General features: G+C 39.8%; 1 protein-coding gene across 2 annotated transcripts; it reads left to right on the forward strand.

The window, feature by feature from the left end:
* Nucleotides 1-1,977: 1,977 nt before the first annotated feature.
* FSD2 (fibronectin type III and SPRY domain containing 2) lies at nt 1,978-18,710 on the forward strand. 2 transcript variants are annotated; one of them, XM_039358962.1, is made up of 13 exons: nt 1,978-2,379; nt 3,834-4,307; nt 4,400-4,495; nt 6,889-7,122; nt 8,324-8,346; nt 9,394-9,515; nt 10,956-11,144; nt 11,883-12,017; nt 12,600-12,753; nt 13,935-14,068; nt 14,993-15,125; nt 16,270-16,446; nt 18,264-18,710. In XM_039358962.1, exons 2-13 carry the CDS (start codon nt 3,918-3,920, stop codon nt 18,511-18,513), a joined length of 2,037 nt encoding a protein of 678 aa, XP_039214896.1. In that variant the 5' UTR covers nt 1,978-2,379; nt 3,834-3,917; the 3' UTR covers nt 18,514-18,710. The 2 variants fall into 2 exon arrangements, with proteins under 2 accessions (XP_039214896.1, XP_039214897.1); XM_039358963.1 differs by having other exon boundaries at nt 1,984-2,379; nt 10,956-11,120; nt 18,264-18,709.
* Nucleotides 18,711-19,791: the final 1,081 nt, after the last annotated feature.

A 19,791-nucleotide genomic window follows, 5' to 3' on the forward strand; every position in this document is an offset into this window, starting at 1 on the left:
TTTTTTAGGAGCTGGGTAACAAGGCCAGAAATTGTGAAGAACTGGAAAGCAGAGGGCTTTTTCCTTCATTCTTTGCTATTAATGAGTAGAACAGAACAGAATAAAACAGAAATAGGGAGTAGAGTAGAGTAGAGTAGAGTAGAGTAGAATAGAATAGAATAGAATAGAATAGAATAGAATAGAATAGAATAGAATAGAATAGAATAGAATAGAATAGAATAGAATAGATGAGAATGGAGAATAGAATAGAATAGAATAGAATAGAATAGAATGGAATGGAATGGAATGGAATGGAATGGAGAATAGAATAGAATAGAATAGAATAGAATAGAATATAGGATAGGATAGAATAGAATAGAATAGAATAGAATAGAATAGAATAGAATAGAATAGAATAGAATAGAATTAGGGAATAGGGAGTAGAGTAGAGTAGAATAGAATAGAATAGAATAGAATAGAATAGAATAGAATAGAATAGAATGTGGAATGGAAATAGAATATAGAATAGAATAGAATAGAATAGAATAGAATAGAATAGAATAGAATAGAATAGATGGAATGGAGAATAGAATAGAATAGAATGGAATGGAATGGAATGGAATGGAGAATAGAATAGAATAGAATAGAATAGAATAGAATAGAATAGAATAGAATAGAATAGAATAGAATAGAATAGAATATAGGATAGGATAGGATAGAATAGAATAGAATAGAATAGAATAGAATAGAATAGAATAGAATAGAATTAGGGAATAGGGAGTAGAGTAGTTGAATTCGAGAGATAGTTTTATACAGAGGTGTGTGATGCTTTAGAGCTTCTCTGGGGAAGGATTGTGTTTGCTCAAGATCGGACACAGGTACTTCTGCTTGTGTTAAGACAAATAAAATTGTGGATCTTCGCTTAGTTGCCCACAAATGTTAGAAGAATTATATAATTGGTCATAATTTTCTAGAGCAGCCAGGGTCTGGCATTTTGATGAACAGAATTCACAAAAATTTCCAAAACGGAATGGCGCTTCCTCAGATACTGAGGCGTGGAAGGGGAGGGTGAAATGTAAGAAAGAAAATTGACCAGGGGTCCAAAAGGAAATTAGATTTTTTCCCCATAGTTTCATTTGCAGCACTGCATGAAAGAACATAAATATAATGACAAATATTTATCATTCAAACATAAACCATAACTGTCACTAAGCGTTAATATTTTCTGCACTTGTGGTTTTCTTTGTTTGTTTATTTTTTACTGCTTTTGGATATACAGTAGGGACTATGTTTCAGAATCTAAAAAAGCCTGTTCTTTACTAGAGGAATAATACTCTTTGGAGAACCAATTTTCATTTATTCAGTTAGTTACTTTGTTATTAAATTTATATGCCACCCATCTCATTGTTGAGAAACCCTGGATGACATAGTCAAAATTATTCATATACAAATTTGCTCCTGCCAAGTGATTGACTATTTTTTCTTTAGCCTTCCATCCTTCTGAGGTTGGTGAAATGAAGAGCTAGATTGTTGGGGACAATATGCTTACTTTGTAAACCGCTTAGAGAGGGCTGTAAAGCACTATGAAGCAGTATATACATCTAAGTGCTATTGCTTGCAAAGGAAGGAAGGAAGCCATAGTGGCAGTTGTTAAAACGCAGTATTGCAGGCTGACTGCCCACAGCCTGGAGTTTGATCCTGATGGGGCTGGAGGTTGACTCAGCCTTCCATCCTTTCCAAGGTTGCTAAAATGAGGATCCAGATTGTTGGGGATAATATGCTGACTCTGTAAACTGCTCGGAGAGGGCTGTAAAGCACTGTGAAGCGGAATGTACTGTAAGTCTAAGTGCTATTGCTATTATATCTTCTTTCTCTTTATGTTCTGTAGCAACTCTACCACAGTAGATATTTTACTAATACATACATGGTGTTCCATGAAACTACCAATCTGACTTTGGTAATATTACATATCCGCAAAATATGGAGTCTATTAGTTCCTAATTCTCTCTATCCTTACAGTTGGCAATTGATGCTACTATAATGCTTTTTCTTCCAGAGTTTTTAAAGAAGATATTTTGTTTTTTTTTTTAAATGGATCTCTTGGGATTCAAAACTTTCAGGCCTTGATGTTTTCAATAGGATTTGGATGTGACATTTTCTTCCATGACGTTTAAGGGAGCTTCAGTGGCAGGTGCTGATCTATCTTTACTCCCTTGCTAATAGCAGGCATGCTATTCATGGAGGGAGGGAGGAACACCCCTTGTCTAATGTTACAGCACTAAGTTTTCAGTTACAGAAAGATGGCAAGATCTTAAAAATCAAGTCTTGATATGGAGGAAGCGAAATGCATCACTTATCATTTCACCATGAAGAAGAAGTTATGGATCCTTAACAGAAAAGGCAAGTCTTCTTTTTAAGAACATAATTCCTCACTTTAAAAAGATGCAATTTTTTTCAGGCTCGGCCACTTAAAAATGCTGCCTCGGTGTTTGCTCCCAACATACAATCTTTCTTTAAGATCTCCTAGCTGATCAAGTAATTTCAATTCAGGGCAATTGGACAAGCAGTGTTTCCTTAACAATACACCACACACACCAACGTATTGTCCCACATGCCTGTCGGAAATGTTTTGAAATCTCTTCGGTGTGTAGCTTGATAGATTGAACTGAAACAAATGCTTGACTTTATACTGTATAATGATGTTTAATGTTCCTTTGACTGTCTCGCAGGAGCAACATTTAACGGAACCCTGCTTGAAATAGAAGAGGGAAATATTTTGCTCTCTATTTAGAATTGATTTGATCTGTACTGTTGCCTTTATTTACTCTTATCGTCTTTTTCCTGGATGTCCTCTGAGCAGGGGCAGGACTCTTATAGAGGCAGGTCTCTGACTTTGTCACGCTAAGTTAGTACACAAATTTAAATCATAAGGAAAGGTTAGCCAAATGCTCTCCTTGTTGTCCTTGACAGCAGACCACGTTCTGAGATTCCCCCTTAGACCACAATGGGCTTAAATCTGGTAACACAATTTCCTATCTTTCTGAAAGAGAAAAAAATACACAGGCAGTCCTTGACTTATAATAGAGCCCAATATTTCTGTGGCTAGGTGAGACAATTGTTAAGCGAGCTTTGCCCCTTTTTACAACCTTCCTTATCAGAGGCGTTAAGTGAGTCACTGCAGCTGTCGTAAGTTAGTAACACGGTCGTTAAGCAGGTCTGGATTCCCCCGTGACTTTGCTCGTCAGATGTTCACAAAAGGGGAATCACATGATCCCGGGACACTGCGACCATCATAAATATGAATCAGTTGCCATGCATCCAAATTTTGATCACGTGACCATAAGGATGCTGCACTTTTTTCCAGGGTTTTCCCGCTGTATGTAACTTCAAACAGTCATTTACTGTTGTAAATTGAGGACTACCTGCACTGGAAGCCCAAAATAATGTATTTTAAAAAGAAAAGAAATCAACCAGAAAGGAAAGAAACTAAACATACTAAGTCCATCTGCGTATATGATAGAATTTCACCTACATAATACCATTGTTCCAATCCAGCAACCTCTGACTATCAGAAAATTAACTGGCGTTCTACATGTTTTTGTTCCTTATTATCTGTATCCCAGGCATCCAGATCTTCCATGTCGCATCCTGATACATCTATGCTTTTTTCTTGGCAAGAGAATGGAAGTGGGTTGATGTTACCGTCTTCCCAAAGGTTTACGCTAATTCCCAGTATTTCCAGTCTCATTGGATTTCCCTGGGGTCTCCTGATACGAATCAACCGGATCCTTCTTACCTTTTTGGGATGTGAAATATATATTCCATTGTGTGTTGTACTTTTATTGTTCTTACAGGGGCTTGATAGCAGAAAGTTGGGAGGCAGCCCACAAGACCTTTTCTTGGCCTGTTGACTTGGTGTCCAATATTCTTTCTCCACAATGGACTCTCCATTGAAAAAGAACGAGCCGGACAGTCCCAGATTTTATCACTTGGAACTTTATGACTCCCTTGAAGATATCCTTCCCGAGGAACCATTTAGAAGGCGAGATCTGTCTGTGTCTGAAAACAGGGCCACCCAAGATGTAGAGAAGCAACGCCCATGCCATGCGGAGTGTCAGGATCAGCAACTCACAGACGACACGAGAGAAGAGAATGACAAGGGTGACAATAATGTTCTTGAGGATAAGGATGAAAGCAGACAGTCCTACCAAGAGGAAGAACTATATTGCATTACTTGCTGTGTTCCAGTAACAGCCTTTAATAGCAAGTGTAATAAACATCAAGAGCACGAAGTCATGTCCCTTGCGGCTGTGGTGGAAATCGCAAAGGTGAGGACATTGTAAGCCGATCCTGGTAGGAAGCAGGAAGCATTTAGCTAAGGCAATATTGCAAGATATCTAATCATGTTTTGTTTTGAAAGGATGAGCTTCAGAAAAACATTGGCCAGTTGGAAGATCAAATCGCTCACCTGGAGAGTTTTGCTAGCCACTTGGAGGAAATTTTTATTACTGTAGAGGTAAGATGCTCTCAGGAGCTAAGTTCATGGTTTTAAGTGAACTGGAAAGGAAGGTCCACCAGCCTCTTGCCATCTCATGCATGGATAAAGAAGGTGTTATGGTTTGTTTGTTTGTTTCACGACCTGTTTTCCTTGTTCCCTTCTGGGAGGAGGCTTCGTGGTATCCGTAGCAGAACATCCAGATTCAGCCACAGTTTCATCCCATACAGCATTAACCTTGTGAACTCTCAAGCTTCCTCCTTCCGTTATATATTCAAGATGGACAGTATTTAATATTTATTTGCTATGTATGTGTAGGGGTGTGCGTCTATACATACATTGTACATAGTATGTTTAGGTGTGTGTCATGTATGTGTTTCACTTGGAGAGCGGGCAACTAAATTTCATTTTTGAAGTGTGCCATTTTTGAAGTGTGCCAAAAAAAATGACAATAAAGGTTATCTCTCTCTTCTTAGTAAGACAGAGATTTAAGACTTAACTGTTCAAAATCTGTCATTTGCCATCACAGGTCAAAAATGTCACAAGGAGAAGCAGAGATGTTAAATCTAACATTTAAATTTAACATTGATTCCTTTGTCCAAAGAAGACAATATACCTAATTATATTTGGAAATTGCTTCTGGATTTGTGCTTGCAATGGAGAAAAAAAATGAAACTTTGATTTTGTTTTTGCTGATTAGATAGGCTTGTGGCTATAGAAATGGCTAATATATAGTGTATGAAAGTGAAAAGTTGAGGTTGTAATGTTCTCTTCAACGATGCTAAAAAGAGTAGGAAGTCGGTGCCTTTTTTGTTCTTTTTCCCTTTTACGCCATATTTTCTCTTTTTCCCTCCTCCCCCCAAGTTTTCTAATTATTTTTAATTTTTCCAAACTCTCCCCCATACATATATACCATGATATTTATCAGATGTTAATATACATTCTTTTTACATTCATATATAAGATACTTTTAATAAAATGAAATAAATACATACACAGGACTTTTGGTGTTGCTCGCCCATTTCCCCTTTCACTGCATCCACACTCCTCCTTCTCTACCTTCTTTCTCCCTTTCTTCTCTTCCCTACTTCCCTCTTCTGCCTCTCCTCTTCTCTTTCCTTCACCACTCTCCTCCCCTTTCTCCCCACTTCTCCTCTTCTCCTCCAACCTTCCTACTTCCTTCTCCCCTCCTTTACCTCCTCCAAAGTTTTCTATTATTTTTTAAAATTTCTTTTTCTCTTTTATACTTTGATAAATTAATAAACATGTAGTAAATAGGAAAAATATTGTGAGCTCCAGGAATTCAAAGTTGCTGTCCTGTTCTATAAATACCTCTTTACCTGGTAGGAGGAATCTGTACCCTTTTAAAATATTGTTGCTAAATAGTTTATTAAGATGTAATTGGCTCCTTACTTGCCCTGACGGCATCTTACTTCTGGCAGATTTTGTGCGTATAATCAGAAACTGGAGCCAATCAAAATCAAATGGAAAAGTATCCAAATGAAAAGCTATTTTGGTGAAAGCAATATTTTCAATATATTATCCCAAATAGGGACTACTACAGGGTCATAAAAGGGGACTTTTTGGTTAATGACTACAGACTACAGCAGTGATGGCGAACCTTTTAGAGACCGAGTGCCAAACTGCAACCCCAAATCCACTTATGCATCGTTGGATGCTGGGTGGGTGTGGCCCATTGGGTGGGCGTGGCTGCGGTGGTAACGGCAGACTGGGTGGGACTAAAAAGTTCAATCAATCAATTCCAACTTTGCAAGATCTTTTTTTTCCCTGCTAGAAGCTGAAATTGACTGACTGATTGAACCTTTCTTTTTGCACATGGCGGTGGAGGCCTAAAGCGAAAAGGTTTTATAAAACCCAGCTGAAGGACTCGGGCAACGGTGCACGTGCCCACAGAGAGGGCTCTGAGTGCCGCCTCTGGCACCCGTGCCATAGGTTCGCCACCACTGGACTACAGCCTTCTCTAATCTAGCCAAATATATTTGAGCGTCATTGCCATAGCTCCAATTGTCATTAAATATCTGGAGGACTGTTTGGTAATCCCTACCTTAAGATATCCTTTTAATAATCCTCTAATACAGTGCTTCTCAACCTTGGCCACTTTAAGATTTGTGAACTTCAACACCCAGAATTCCTGGCTGGCTGGGGAATTCTGGGAGTTGAAATCCTCACATCTTAAAATGGCCAAGGTGGAGAAGCTCTGCTCTAATATTTCTCATTTTCTAATTTCTAGAATTTAGTAGAGTTCCAAGGATTCTTTGCAGGAATCCAGGAGGGTTCAATTGGTGTTGTATAAATAAAAGTGTGTACAAATGTTTCTTTTCTTAGAGGCATCTGCAGATTTAATTGTCAACTCTTTGAATGTGCTCACCTGAAACCAATATATTTTCTTCCAGGAGAATTTTACTAGGCAGCAGCAGAACTTTGAGAAGCGTTACGAGGACATAATACAGATCCTTGAGCAACGCTGTGAAGAAAATATGCAGGCTTTGGGAGAGGAGAAGAAAGAAAAACTGGAAGCTTTGTACAAACAACTGGTCGACTGTGGAGAAAACCTGGATACTTGCAAAGATCTCATGGAAACCATCGAAAACCTTGACCAGGGTGAAAAAAAAGTGGAAGCCATCAAGGTATAGGACAGAAAGAATCCATGACAAAAACAAGTGCTTTAGGCCGGGTTTGCTGAAAAATATAAAGGAAGCCCAGAAGATAACATTGGTGGTGTTGGGAGTACACTTGTTTGGGCAAAACAAGAAAGTTCAGTTACAAGAATGAATGTACAGTGGTACCTTGGTATCCAACGGCTTTGAAACTCATCAAATTGAGTACCCGACAAATTTTGACGTGAAAATTTTGTCCTGGTACTCATCGTTTGTTTGGTATTCAACACACAAATTAGAACTTGTCTAGCTACATTATTCTTTGTGGGGAAAATGTGTTTGGTACTCATCGTTTTGGATACTCATCACCCCTCCCAGAACCAATGAATACCGAGGTACCACTGTAGATCCAAAGGTTATATAGTGTTGCATCTAACCCTGGTCAAGTATGAGCTTATGTTGTACAGGTAGTTCTTGACTTACAACCACAATTATGATCAGAGCAACCCAGAGCACCTGACCTAAACCAGTGGGTCTCTGTAAGAATCACAGCTCTGGATTCTCTACTAAAAGGGCTATTATTTCGTCCTTCTTAAATTTGGAAACTGATCAAAGAGAGAAGCAACCTGGAACTAAGGAGAAACTTCTTGACAGTGAGGACAATCAACTGGTGGAACAGCTTACCCCCAGAAATCATGGGCGCTCCATCACTGGAGATTTTTAAGAGGAGACTAGACATTCACCTGTCTGAGATAGTGTAGGTTCTCCTGCTTGAGCAGGGGCTGGACTAGAAGACCTTCAAGGTCCCTTCCAGCTCTGATTCTATTCTATTCTATTCTATTCTATTCTATTCTATTCTATTCATTATACCGTGCTGTTTGCAGTGGTCTTCTGAGATGGCATTTTATTTTATCTCCTCTGGGTTTGCATTGCTAGAGATATATTCTGCCATTTTATCAGATGACTTATGGCATTTATGAAGACATTATTTTAATCTCTGCTTTGTGATTTCAATTCTCTATAGACATATCTGAATATACTTTTGAGGAAGCATGCCTAGGCTTTTGCCATGAAAATAATATAGCGATTTCAATCACGCATCTTGGAGAAAAAAGTCAGTGCGCCATTATTACAAGTGTGTGTGTGTGTGTGTGTGTGTGTGCATGTGTGTGTATGTCTCTGTGCATATGGAATATATTAGTGGGATCACCAATCTCTCTTTCTTCAACAGACTGCAGTTGCAACAATTCACAGGTAATACTGAAATATGAATTTTTAAGAGCTTTCCTTTCTGTAGTCATCCCTCTATAGTGTTAAACTTGGCCTTAATGTTAGTTTACTCAGTGAACTACTGTTGGGAGCAACAGATATAATTTTACCTATATAAAATCATGGAAATATTTCTCTTAGTCTGATTTGGTACTAATTTGGCTTTCATTTCAGTGACAAGCAGCTGGCTTTCCATTTTCCTGTGATCTATATTGTTTTTAATTTCTGTTAATAATTACATAGCATTCTAAGATCTATTGATATGGGGTAGGGGGTTACATAAATTAGCAAATAAATTCAAGCATGCTGGTGTCAGGCTTGCTATGAGGGTCAACAAACCGAATGTTTCCCAATTTTCAAACATTTACCACTGGGCTCTGTTACGTTTGGATTATTAATTCTATATCAGCCTTATGTACGTTTTAAAATTACCCATGGATGTCAGTATTGAAACTAGCTGAGCAAATGGGCACATCACACGTGGTGATCTTGGTGCTGATGGACACTGGTGCTGTAGAGATTTGCCTAACTTTTCCCTATAATCTTTTAAACAGAAACTAGACACTTGCTTACTTGTAATTGTGGAAGACTAACTGTTCGGGACAAAGTGGTCAACAATAGATTAAAACAGTACAGCTTCTATGGGAAAAGGAAAGACAGAATTGATAGACACTTGTCTGAAATGGTTTAGGGCAGGGGTAGGCAACCTTGAGCAGGGGGTTGGACTAGAAGACCTCCAAGGTCCCTTTCCAGCTCTATGCTAAGAAACACTGCCTTATTTGAACTTGCCTGTATCCTTGAACTACAATTTTTTTTTAAAAAAAACATTACTTGGAAGTCTGAGGTTCTTAATGGTCATATTTAATTTGGGATTTTAATACTGTCTATTATGAATATTTCTTTTGTAAATGGATTCCATATAGAATAGAAGGGTACAGCCCATGCATTCAGTCTATAATATAGTAGAAATGTTTTGTAGCAGCATAAATCTTAACGCAAGCCATCTAACGCTGATTTTTGTGGCATTTTCAGAGTGCACACCTTCTTGGAAAAGGATGTGAGTGTAGATCTCTCAACTCCAGCAGAGTTTGAAGACCGAGTCATTGATTTCTCAGACATTCAGGAACTATTGAAGTCTGTTAGCTTTTCCCCAAGTAAGTCCATTAGGATACCACATACAAACAGTAGGTTGAGTTGGAAGCAGGCAATTTTATTTCCTAGAGATAATATGCTTTCAATGCATAATTTAGGACAGTGGTTCTCAACCTTTTTAATGCTGCGACCCCCAACCGATCGTAAGTCAAGGACTACTCAACCGGTCGTAAGTCGAGGACTACTCAACTGGTGCAGCACCGTTTGCAGACTGAGACTTTTGGCGGGCTCAGCAGGGCAGAGACAGCCTGGACAATTCCTATTGGCTTTTGAAAGCCAATAGAATTAGACTCTATTCAAGAGAGTCTATTCTACTGGCTTTCAAAAGCCAATAGAATAAAAGAGAGTAGCACAGCTAAGGAAAAGGGGAAAAATATGATGGACTGCGTTGTTTGGCAACCCCCGTGAAATGGTCGTTCAACCCCAAATGGGGTCCCGACCCACAGGTTGAGAACCGCTGCAATAGAATATTTAAACCTCTCCAGTGAAAAAACAGATGCAAATATATATCTTTATATATTTGGAGGACTTTTCTTCTGCTTGAGAGACTCCTGGAGAACTGATATTATAGTTGCTCCAACTTCATACATCCAAGGCTTATATCAGTCTCAGCAAATATCAGCAAAGTTGGACAATCCATCAATTTGCAGAAAATTAAAAAGAAGGGAGCCTCATAAATGAAACATCCATGTCCTCAGCTGGCTTCAGAATTCTATCAGAGAAGGAAATGAAGAAGACATGTCCGGAATGTGTGACATGTTTCATCTAAAACATCTGTTCATGGTAGGCCTTGGATGATGTGCTTGAAGCCACACTCCAAAAAGTAGGTTGGGTTAATCAAGTAATTTTGGTCAAGCAAAAAGTAGACTCGGTCAAGAAAAATCAAGTAGGTCTGGTCAAGACAAGAAAAAAATAGTAATTTGAGTTAATGGACATTGCAGTTGGATGAAACATTAGAATAGAATAGAATAGAATAGAATAGAATAGAATAGAATAGAATAGAATAGAATAGAATAGAATAGAATAGAATAGAATAGAATAGAATAGAATTACAGGATAGAATAGAATAGAATTACAGGATAGAATAGAATAGAATAGAATAGAATAGAATTACAGGATAGAATAGAATAGAATAGAATAGAATAGAATAGAATAGAATAGAATAGAATAGAATAGAATAGAATAGCTTTATTTGGTCAAGTCTGATTAAACACACATGGAATTTGTCTGTTTGTGACAAATGTAACTAATACAATTTCTCGGTCTCAAAACGCTTGTCTCACAGAGGCTCATGGAAGTAATATGGACATTGGTAGAAATCTTCTCCGTTAAATCCCTTCCTGGTGCATAGCAGTTTTCACCCGTGAGCAAATGCGCAAGTCTAGAAGTTTCCTGTCCTCTTCTGCAAATCTTAAAACAGATTTCTCCCTTTCTGATTTCAGTCTCTACTCCCCCTTGTGCGCCAGTGATGAATGCTCAGGATCCCAATTCGGCTACTGGGACATCTGTGAAAGTTTGCTGGAGCTTTTTCTCAGAAGATATTGTGGAAAGCTACCAACTCTATTACAAGCGAGTGAGCAATGACACTTCAAGCACGGAGCAGGAAGGTAAAGACACCAAAGCCAGATCAGGTAGAATGAAGAAAAAAAAATGTCTCTGACTAAACTCTTAATGACAACATCTGCCTTGAGGTCGGTCTGCAAAGACAAAAATGGAGGTGGCATTTCCCTGCTGGTTTTATTGTGATTTTCTCTGCTGCTTTTCTGATCAACATCCTGATTACTCGAGTTAGTGGAGCTTTAACATATTTTACTTGTTATTTTGCCCCCAGGCCATTAAATCTTTAGCTCTGGAAATGAGCAAAGTGTCTATCTGGGAGCTACACACAATTTGTGGCTTGTTCAGTTGAAGCCTAGTTAATAATAATAATAATAATAATAATAATAATAATAATAATAATAATAATAATAATAATAAAGTTGGAAGGGACCTTGGAGGTCATCAAGTCCAACCCCCTGCTCAGGCAGGTAACCCTATACCTTTTCGGACAAATGGCTGTCCAGTCTCTTCTTAAAGACTTCCAGTGTTGGAGCATTCACCGCTTCTGGAGACAGGTTGTTCCACTGATTAATTGTTCTCACTGTCAGGAAATTCCTTCTTAGTTCCAGGTTGCTTCTCTCCTTGGTTAGTTTCCACCCGTTGCTTCTTGTCCTGCCTTCAGGCGCCTTGGAGAATAGCTTGACTCCCTCTTCTTTGGGGCAGCCCCTGAGATATTGGAACAGTGCTATTCCAGAATGAAATAAGCTATTACTTAAGAATCTGTGGCAATTTCAAAGAAGCCCTTAAATCTTTGTACTTTCCAATTGCAGAGTTTAAGCTAAGTGTGAAAGAAACCTACTGCACAGTCGCTCAACTGGTGCCTAACACACAATATGAATTTTGGGTAAAAGCAGTAAACAGAGCTGGGGTCAGCTCAGCCAGCGAAAGAGCCGTCTATATGACAGGTAAATGGCTTCCCGTGTTATGTTTTGATTTAGGAAAGCAATAACTTTTTATTGACCTATGCAAAGTGGGGACCAGGCTACTCAAAGCTCATTTTTTTTTCTAAACTGTGGCAGAGAGATTAAGATCACAACCCCAATCCTTGAAGGTTTATCCAGATGGTGCTGACTTTAGATTAAAAACTATTTCTCAAAAAGTCGTGCTATTTGATTTTTTTTAACCAATAGTTTATTTTTTTAAAAAAAAAAGTTTCAGCTTAATTATATAATAAAAATGATCTGTATCCTCTACAGTTGTCTGTCTTTAGTTATATCAAATGGTGGGGAAGAAGCTTTAATCAATATTGCCATTTTATTCTAGCTTTTAAACTGAACTGACTAAATTTTGAATGAACTCATTTTAGGATGTGTTCTGAGTGGTTGATTGCCTTGAATTCTCTTCCCCACTGGAAAGGCAACCTAGAAATCCAAATATTTTATTAGTGATCCCAGCCTTTGCTACTTATAGTCTAGATTTTCACTCAACGAAAAACAGCTTTCGTTTGTCAGTGCTTCAAAGGACTCCTGTATGGTGTGTGTTTTTAGCTCCTTTGCCACCAGTTATCAAAGAGAAGGTGATTCAGAGCTGTGAACACGCTGCCCTGGTGCAATGGGAATGTGGAAATATTAATCCCGTGGAATCCTATACTGTTGAGTTATCCAAGATGGCTGGCGGAGATGGAGGAGACATTCTCACTGAGTAAGTTGCACAGGGTTTGATATGCAGATATTCTACCCTATCAGGACTTCATGGTCATTTTCAGTGATACTCTGGATCTTTTTAGTAGAATCATACAGTACTTGGGCACAAGGCTACGGAGCAACCCTTACTCAATCCTATGGAAAGCTTTGGGACCGCAGGTCCTAGGAAGCTGAAAAGAAATATTTATCCCTGTCAATCCAAGAACTCCTTTTGCTGTGGTTATTTCCAAAATGATGCACTTGCCCAATAGGGATCAGCATTACTTATGTACAGTCGCGTGTTTAGAACATGACCAGGAAGAATACACCAAATTATAGGTGAAATAGGTTTTTTCAATGGTTTTTGCTACCAAATAATGACTGATCCAGGCCATTTCCTTCCTTACTTCCTTTCTTCCTTCCTTCCTTTCTTCCTTCCTTCCTTCCTTCCTGCCCTCCCTCCCTCCTTCCTTTTCCTTCCTTCCTTTCTTCCTTCTTTTTCCTTCCTTCCTTCCTTCTTTCCTTTCTTCCTTTCTTACTTTCTTCCGTCCTTCTTTCCTTCCTTTTTTCTTTCTTTCTTTCTTTCTTTCTTTCTTTCTTTCTTTCTTTCTTTCTTTCTTTCACTTTTCTGTCTGCAAACACACATAGAATATTCATTCATATTTACTGTTAGTAAGAGAAATCAATTATTTCCTATTTGCCAATCTCTCAAAGGAAGCAGAGATTGGGCAGGGGGGGGGTCCTAACTCCCTCCCACCATTTCCTTGGTACTTTGTTTTTCTCTGATCAATTTCATAATCCTTTGGGCAATTTCACAGACAGAAGGTTCCCTATTGTGTTGTGATGTTTCTGCTATGCATGAGAATGGTCAGCTTACCCAGGGAGGCCATCAACCGATAGGGATTTTCAAAGGCACTGTAGTGAACTGCGCACTGGAATAGTTTTTTTCCAGGTGGAAAAAAGCTATGATCAGTACCATGTTTATGACTGAGCTAGTAATCATACTGATACCTTGTAAAGCTTGTTTAGCTCTTTCTTTCATGTTAATCTCCGATCTCCAGTATGGTAGAAAATAGAATTGGAGGTAGCTTTCTATATGACTTCTCAACTCTTTCTGAGGTTCCCAGGATCACAAATTAGTCGTTCCTCCTTTCAAAAGCGACTGTACATAAGCATGCTTTCCACATTTTTCCCCCCCAGATCTGTTGTTGGAATTCCAAACTGTGAGACACTGATTCAGCTGGAGCCAAAACAAAATTACCTTCTCTTTGTGAAGGCCATCAATATAGGAGGATCTAGCCAAAGGAGTGATCCAGCTTCTATCCTTAGCACAGGTAGGTAATAAGAATGTACTCTTAGCACGTACCCTTTGCAAATTGTGGCATCCTATTTTACACTGCTTCTAGTAGTGCTTTTTAAAAATGATTTTACTTCATTTCCAAAAATAAGCAGAAGGGGGGGAGAAATCAAGAGGTGCTGTGTGGAAAAAGCAGTTTGCCTGGGTTATGAGGGTATCTCAGCACCCTTTGAAGGGAATCAAATGCTATTCAAATAGAGAAAAAAAAAACCAAAGTGGGGAATAGTTTCACATATACCTCCATTTTCCACCCACCCCCTTCCAGAAACACTTTATTCGTTTTGAAATAAAACCACCCACTCTTTAGTAGTCTGAAAAATGGATGGTGAAAGCTGGAATGGTATTTTTCCTCCAATGCTTCATTGCATTAAGTTGGCTCAAGTCCATGGAAAAGCCTTTCTCCATGGAACTGGTCCATGGTGCCCAAAAGGTTAGGGACCTCTGGTCTAATCTAATACAAGAAAATATTTATAACTCAGGGTCCGTGATGCTTTTTGAGCTTGGTGGTTTTCTTGCAGACACTTCATTACCCAACTAGGAAGCATCAACAGTGCATTAATATTGTTTACTTCTTGACTGTTGGTCTAGTGTTGATCTTCAGGTTAATCTCTGTTATTTTGGTTGTTCTACCACTGGTGATGTTACACGGTTGGGTAATGAAATATCTGCAAGAAAACCACCAAACTCCGAGAGAACCAAGAGATTCAGAGTTAGTCCGATCTGTTTCAAGGCCATAACTTGACTAGTCACGAAAAGCCTTGCTGAAAAAGTTAGTCTGGATGAGGGGTGGTGGGGCTCTGTAAATGTTCCAAGGGGAACGTCTGAGCACAAGGAGCTGTAAGCGAGTAGAAGCAAATTCATGGGACTGAATAATTAGAACACGATCTCATTTCTCCGACAGGAACTGTATTTACCCTTAATGAAAGGACAGCGCATCCCTCATTGTCCATCCTGGAAGATGGGCTGACACTGGTCTGCCACAAAAACAAGAGTGCCCAAAGTGACGCACCCTTTGGCGAAGACAGTTTTACAAGGTTTGGGATCTTCATGCCTAGATCTTTAATCCCATTGTATTGCTTCACTCTCCTTTCGTTTGAAAGGACCTCTGAAAATGCACTTTGGACAGTGCAAAACTGCTGGCAACAGCTGAAAGCAAAAGGTGACAAACAGTCGTAGGGGCTGGATTTTAGAGCTTCTGTTGTTCTGATTCTGACTGAAGATATTGCATCTGTAGTTTAAAGGCAGCATAACTATATTCTAAATAAAACAAGTAGTAACTATCATGGACAATAACGTCAGTACTGCTACTCCTAATTGATCATATAAGACCATCTCTCCAAGTACCTTCTGGCTCATGGACAAGATCAGCTGGGAAGGCTGTCTTATTACCCAGGTTAACTCCTGTCAGATACAAACATTCAGGACCACTTGTGAAGTTCTAATTAAACTGATGTATTTACTAATCATGCCTATGCACAGGAATCTACTAAAAAATGGTCAGGACAGTCTTGACGCTAGATAAGGGCCAATGGAATTCAAGAGGGATTGGACTTATTCCTCTTGTGGGTACCTAGAGACTCTAAGCTGATTCCTCTTTTGACTCCACCCCCAGGCTCTGTCACTCCTTCTCCTACAATTCTAGGTTCACCTTAATTTGGAGTTGAAGAGCAGGACTTCTTCACGGCAGCTCCCAAGTTAGGATCTTAGGATCTCTCTCAAAAGGAAGAGAGTTGACTACTTGAATGGGGGGGGGGAAATCCTACTCCAAGCATATAGCCATATTCACTATCTCAAGCTGCACCTGTCCAGTTCCTGTGATATTCCGGGTTTCCTTATTTAATGGTCACTGTGCCATTTCTTCCCTGGAAATCTCAAAAATCCAATCATTTTATCCACAACTTAACTAATGCCCAAATTGGGGGATAACAAGATCATCCAGAAGATGACTCAATTCCATCAAAAATCCAATCATTTTATCCACAACTTAACTAATGCCCAAATTGGGGGATAACAAGATCATCCAGAAGATGACTCAATTCCATCAATATAGTGAATATCTTGAAAATTGACCCACGTTCCCGCGCGCCTCTCTCTCTCTCTCTCTCTCTCTCTCTCTCTCTCTCTCTCTCTCTCTCTCTCTCTCTCTCTCTCTCTCTCTCTCTCTCTCTCTTTTGATAGATCCATTGCTGTAATGGGATACCCGATCCCATTCCGAGGAAAACATTACTGGGAGGTCGACGTTGATGAGAACACCGAATATTGCATTGGGGTGGCTTTTGAAAATGTACCAAGAGACGATTACTTGGGTGCAAGCCATTCTTCCTGGTGCATGAAGCACACCATTACTTCCTCCAGGTACAGCTTCATCTTTTTATATATATATAAATGTTTTATTAAGTTTTATAAGGGTAGGGAAGGGGTAAGGTCGATATGGATGTTGGATGGGGTTAGGGAATGGGGTTGGGATAAGGGTAGGGATAAATACATTAGTGGGGTTACCCCCAACAAAAATTTAACACTTTAGCAAGCAGACTATCGTACAAATATTAAACAACAGTAATTAATATAATACTCAACCATTGTAATCACTGATAACAATAATCATAAAAATAAAGCTTAGTCAATAAATATCATTCATCCTGTTAAATTACATCATCTTTTCTCGCTCAGTCGTGTTGCTAACCATTGATAACATTTTTCCCATGTTTTGAAATAAACTGAATCTTCTTTCTCTTTAATCTCTAAAGTTAATCTATCCATTTCTGCACATTCTAGGATTTTCATGATTATACTCTAGTCAGGTGGTAGGTTTTCATTTTTCCAAAATTGGGCAAATACTATTCTCATGGTCTTAAATTATGGAAAAGAGAATGAATATTTAATATTACATGTATTGACAGGTACAGCTTAATTTTAACCCTGGTGACGCCATTGCAACCAGCTTGCAAGATTTTATACTGCTGCTTCCCCTTACTTTCTGTGGATTTCCTAAACAGCTGAGGGCCACATCAAGGACTACAAAGCCCATAAACTCAAGCAATGCTGGGAGTTGTTCTGCACAGCCCCACTTTCCCACGCATCTTCAGAGATGCCTCCCAAGAAAAGAAATCAGGGGCTATTATTATTTGCCTTCTGCCTGACAAATTAAGCCTAACTTGACCTGGTTCCATATAATAATAATAGTAAAGTAAAGGTGGAAGGCACCTTGGAGGTCATCTAGTCCAACCCTCTGCTTTATATGATAAGTAGGATCACTCCTTTCTGAAAAGTAACTTATCTCAGGACAGAAGTTTAGCGCATTCAACAGTAGAAGTATGGTACAGTAGCCTTGTGATCCAGTTCTTCTGAATTGCTTTAAGCTCATGGGCCAAAGAGGCTCAGATATGTATACAGAGATGCAGTTTCTCCTAAAGAGAACATGTTGGTGAACATCTCAAGGTTTGGAGTACAGGTCTATAGTAGTAGGTCCTTCCTTGGGAAGCCTTGTGTCAAGACAGATTTGCACATCATCATCATCATCATCATCATCATCAACTTGGAAGAGACCTTGGAGGTCATCAAATCCAACCCCCTGTTCAGGCAGGAAACCCTACACCATTGCTTCCCTCCTTGATTAGTTTCCATCCATCGCTTCTTGTCCTTCCTTCAGGCACTTTGGAGAATAGCTTGACTCCCTCTTCTTTGGGGCAGCCCCTGAGAGATTGGAACACTGCTATCCTGTCCCCCCTCGTCCTTCTCTTCATCAAACTAGACATACCCAACGGGAGCAACCATGGGAAGGGGGATTGAATCTGAGCATCGTTGGTTCCCGTGAGACAGTGCTCCAGCCGAAAGACACATCGAGCAAACAGCCTAGTCTAGCTTGCTGGTTCCCAAAACAAAATGAACAGAAGTGATTGGTGGACGCAATGGACTGTGGGTGGCTGACAGAGAAAGGTGGAAATTAACTATGCTAGCTTTTGCGCGAGAAACCCAGAGCTACTTTTGCTTCGTCTGTGCCAATATAGTTTATTCAGTAAAGTTTATATTCTTGGTAAAATAATGTCCCAGGAGTTCCTTTTTCTGAATCCGCCAACTGGACATTTGACACCTTGTGGGCTATTAGTGTTGCCACGGTTGGATACCCACGGTTTAAAGCTTCTGGTGTGAAAAATCTCTTTTTCCTTATGCAGCCACGTCTATGAATTTCTCAACGATGGGATAACACCCAACATCAAGATCACAATTCCTCCTGGGAAGATTGGCCTTTTACTGGACTACAATGAAGGGACTCTCTCGTTTTTTAACGCTGATATCATGCAACACCTGTACACTTTCCACAGCAACTTTCAAGAATTTGTGTGTCCCTGTTTTGCGGTGAAAGGCGTCGGCGTGCTCAAGATTCGAAATGGTATCACAGTACCGCCACAAGTTGTTTTGTGATTCAGGATAGCAAGATGCAGCACACTTAATAAGCAATGTAGCACACTTCCAGCTTCCCCCTCCCAACCTTTTCTCTTTCTCTCCCCCCCCCCCGAACTTTCTGTATTATTTATTTATTAATTTGATTAGTGTGGGAGACAGGACCGTATTGTTCATAAAATAAATGCCGCCGAATGCTTTAAAATGTGTCTCTTGCTGCTTGTACACAAAAAAACACTTAATCTGACCAGCTGGAATCTTAACAGCTTCATTTGCACAAATGTTAATTAACCTAGTGAGTTGTGAGAGGGTTTTTTTGTCCTAGTTTGACTCGCTTTGCAAACCCAGCCTTTTAGGCTAAATAATGACTTTGTGTATTGCACATTCCAAGAAAATATTTTCATCTAGTATGCGACGTAAATATTTTGGATCAACATGTGGACACTCTTTTTCTTTATACTGTAAATCAGCGGTCCCCAACCTTGGTGGCTTGGCGGCCTGGCTGGGGAGGGAGAGAAGGGAACTGGATCGTGTGAGCGGCAGGCTGGTGCACACACACACACACACACACACGTGCATAAGTTGAGCTGCGCACGCTGTGCATGTCAGCTTACCACTTGTGCAGCCAGGTTCTGAATAGGCCAGTGGTCCTCAAGCCATTCAGTCATTTCTGACTCTTGGCGATTCTATGGGCTAGGTCTGTGGTGGCGAACCTATGGCATGCGTGCCACGGGCAGCACGCAGAGCCCTCTCTATGGGCACGTGCACCGTCGCCCCAGTCCTAGGCCTTCAGCTGGGTTTTATAAAACCTTTTTGCTTTAGGCCTCCGCCACCGTGTGCAAAAAAAAAGGCTCAATCAATTTCAACTTCTCGCAGGAAAAAAAAGTTGGAATTGATTGATTGAACTTTTTAGTCCTACCCATTCTACCGTTACTACCACAGCTATGCCCACCCAATGGGCCAGGCCCACCCGGCACCTGACGATACATAAGTGGGTTTTGGGTTTTGGGCACTCGGTCTCTAAAAGGTTCACCATCACTGGGCTAGGTCTTTCCACATCTTCCAATCTTGTACTCCTTTGATTTATTCTATGCTCTGGTTGGTGTCAGCTTTGATGGTGACCAGCCATCATGTTCTTTGGCAGCCTGGTTTCCTTTTACCGCTAACTCTTCCCAACATAATTGCTTTCTCCAGTGAATTCCCTCTCATGACATGGCCAAAGTAAGTGAGATCCAGTTTTGTGATTTTGCCTTCCCGTGACATGCAATGTAATTCAAACCACATCCGTTTCCCCAATCT

The sequence above is a fragment of the Crotalus tigris genome, unplaced genomic scaffold (assembly GCF_016545835.1).
Source record: "Crotalus tigris isolate CLP2741 ecotype Arizona unplaced genomic scaffold, ASM1654583v1 scf7180000019068.10715455, whole genome shotgun sequence".
In the NCBI taxonomy this organism is placed as follows: domain Eukaryota; kingdom Metazoa; phylum Chordata; class Lepidosauria; order Squamata; family Viperidae; genus Crotalus; species Crotalus tigris.

Bases quoted from the DNA above. Each gene is read 5' to 3' on its own strand.
- FSD2 (XM_039358962.1), top strand. From the start codon at position 3,918: ATGGACTCTCCATTGAAAAAGAACGAGCCGGACAGTCCCAGATTTTAT. The intron at 15,126-16,269 runs GTTTGGGATCTT...CTCTTTTGATAG, and splicing joins GGCGAAGACAGTTTTACAAG to ATCCATTGCTGTAATGGGAT. The intron at 16,447-18,263 runs GTACAGCTTCAT...TTCCTTATGCAG, and splicing joins CACACCATTACTTCCTCCAG to CCACGTCTATGAATTTCTCA.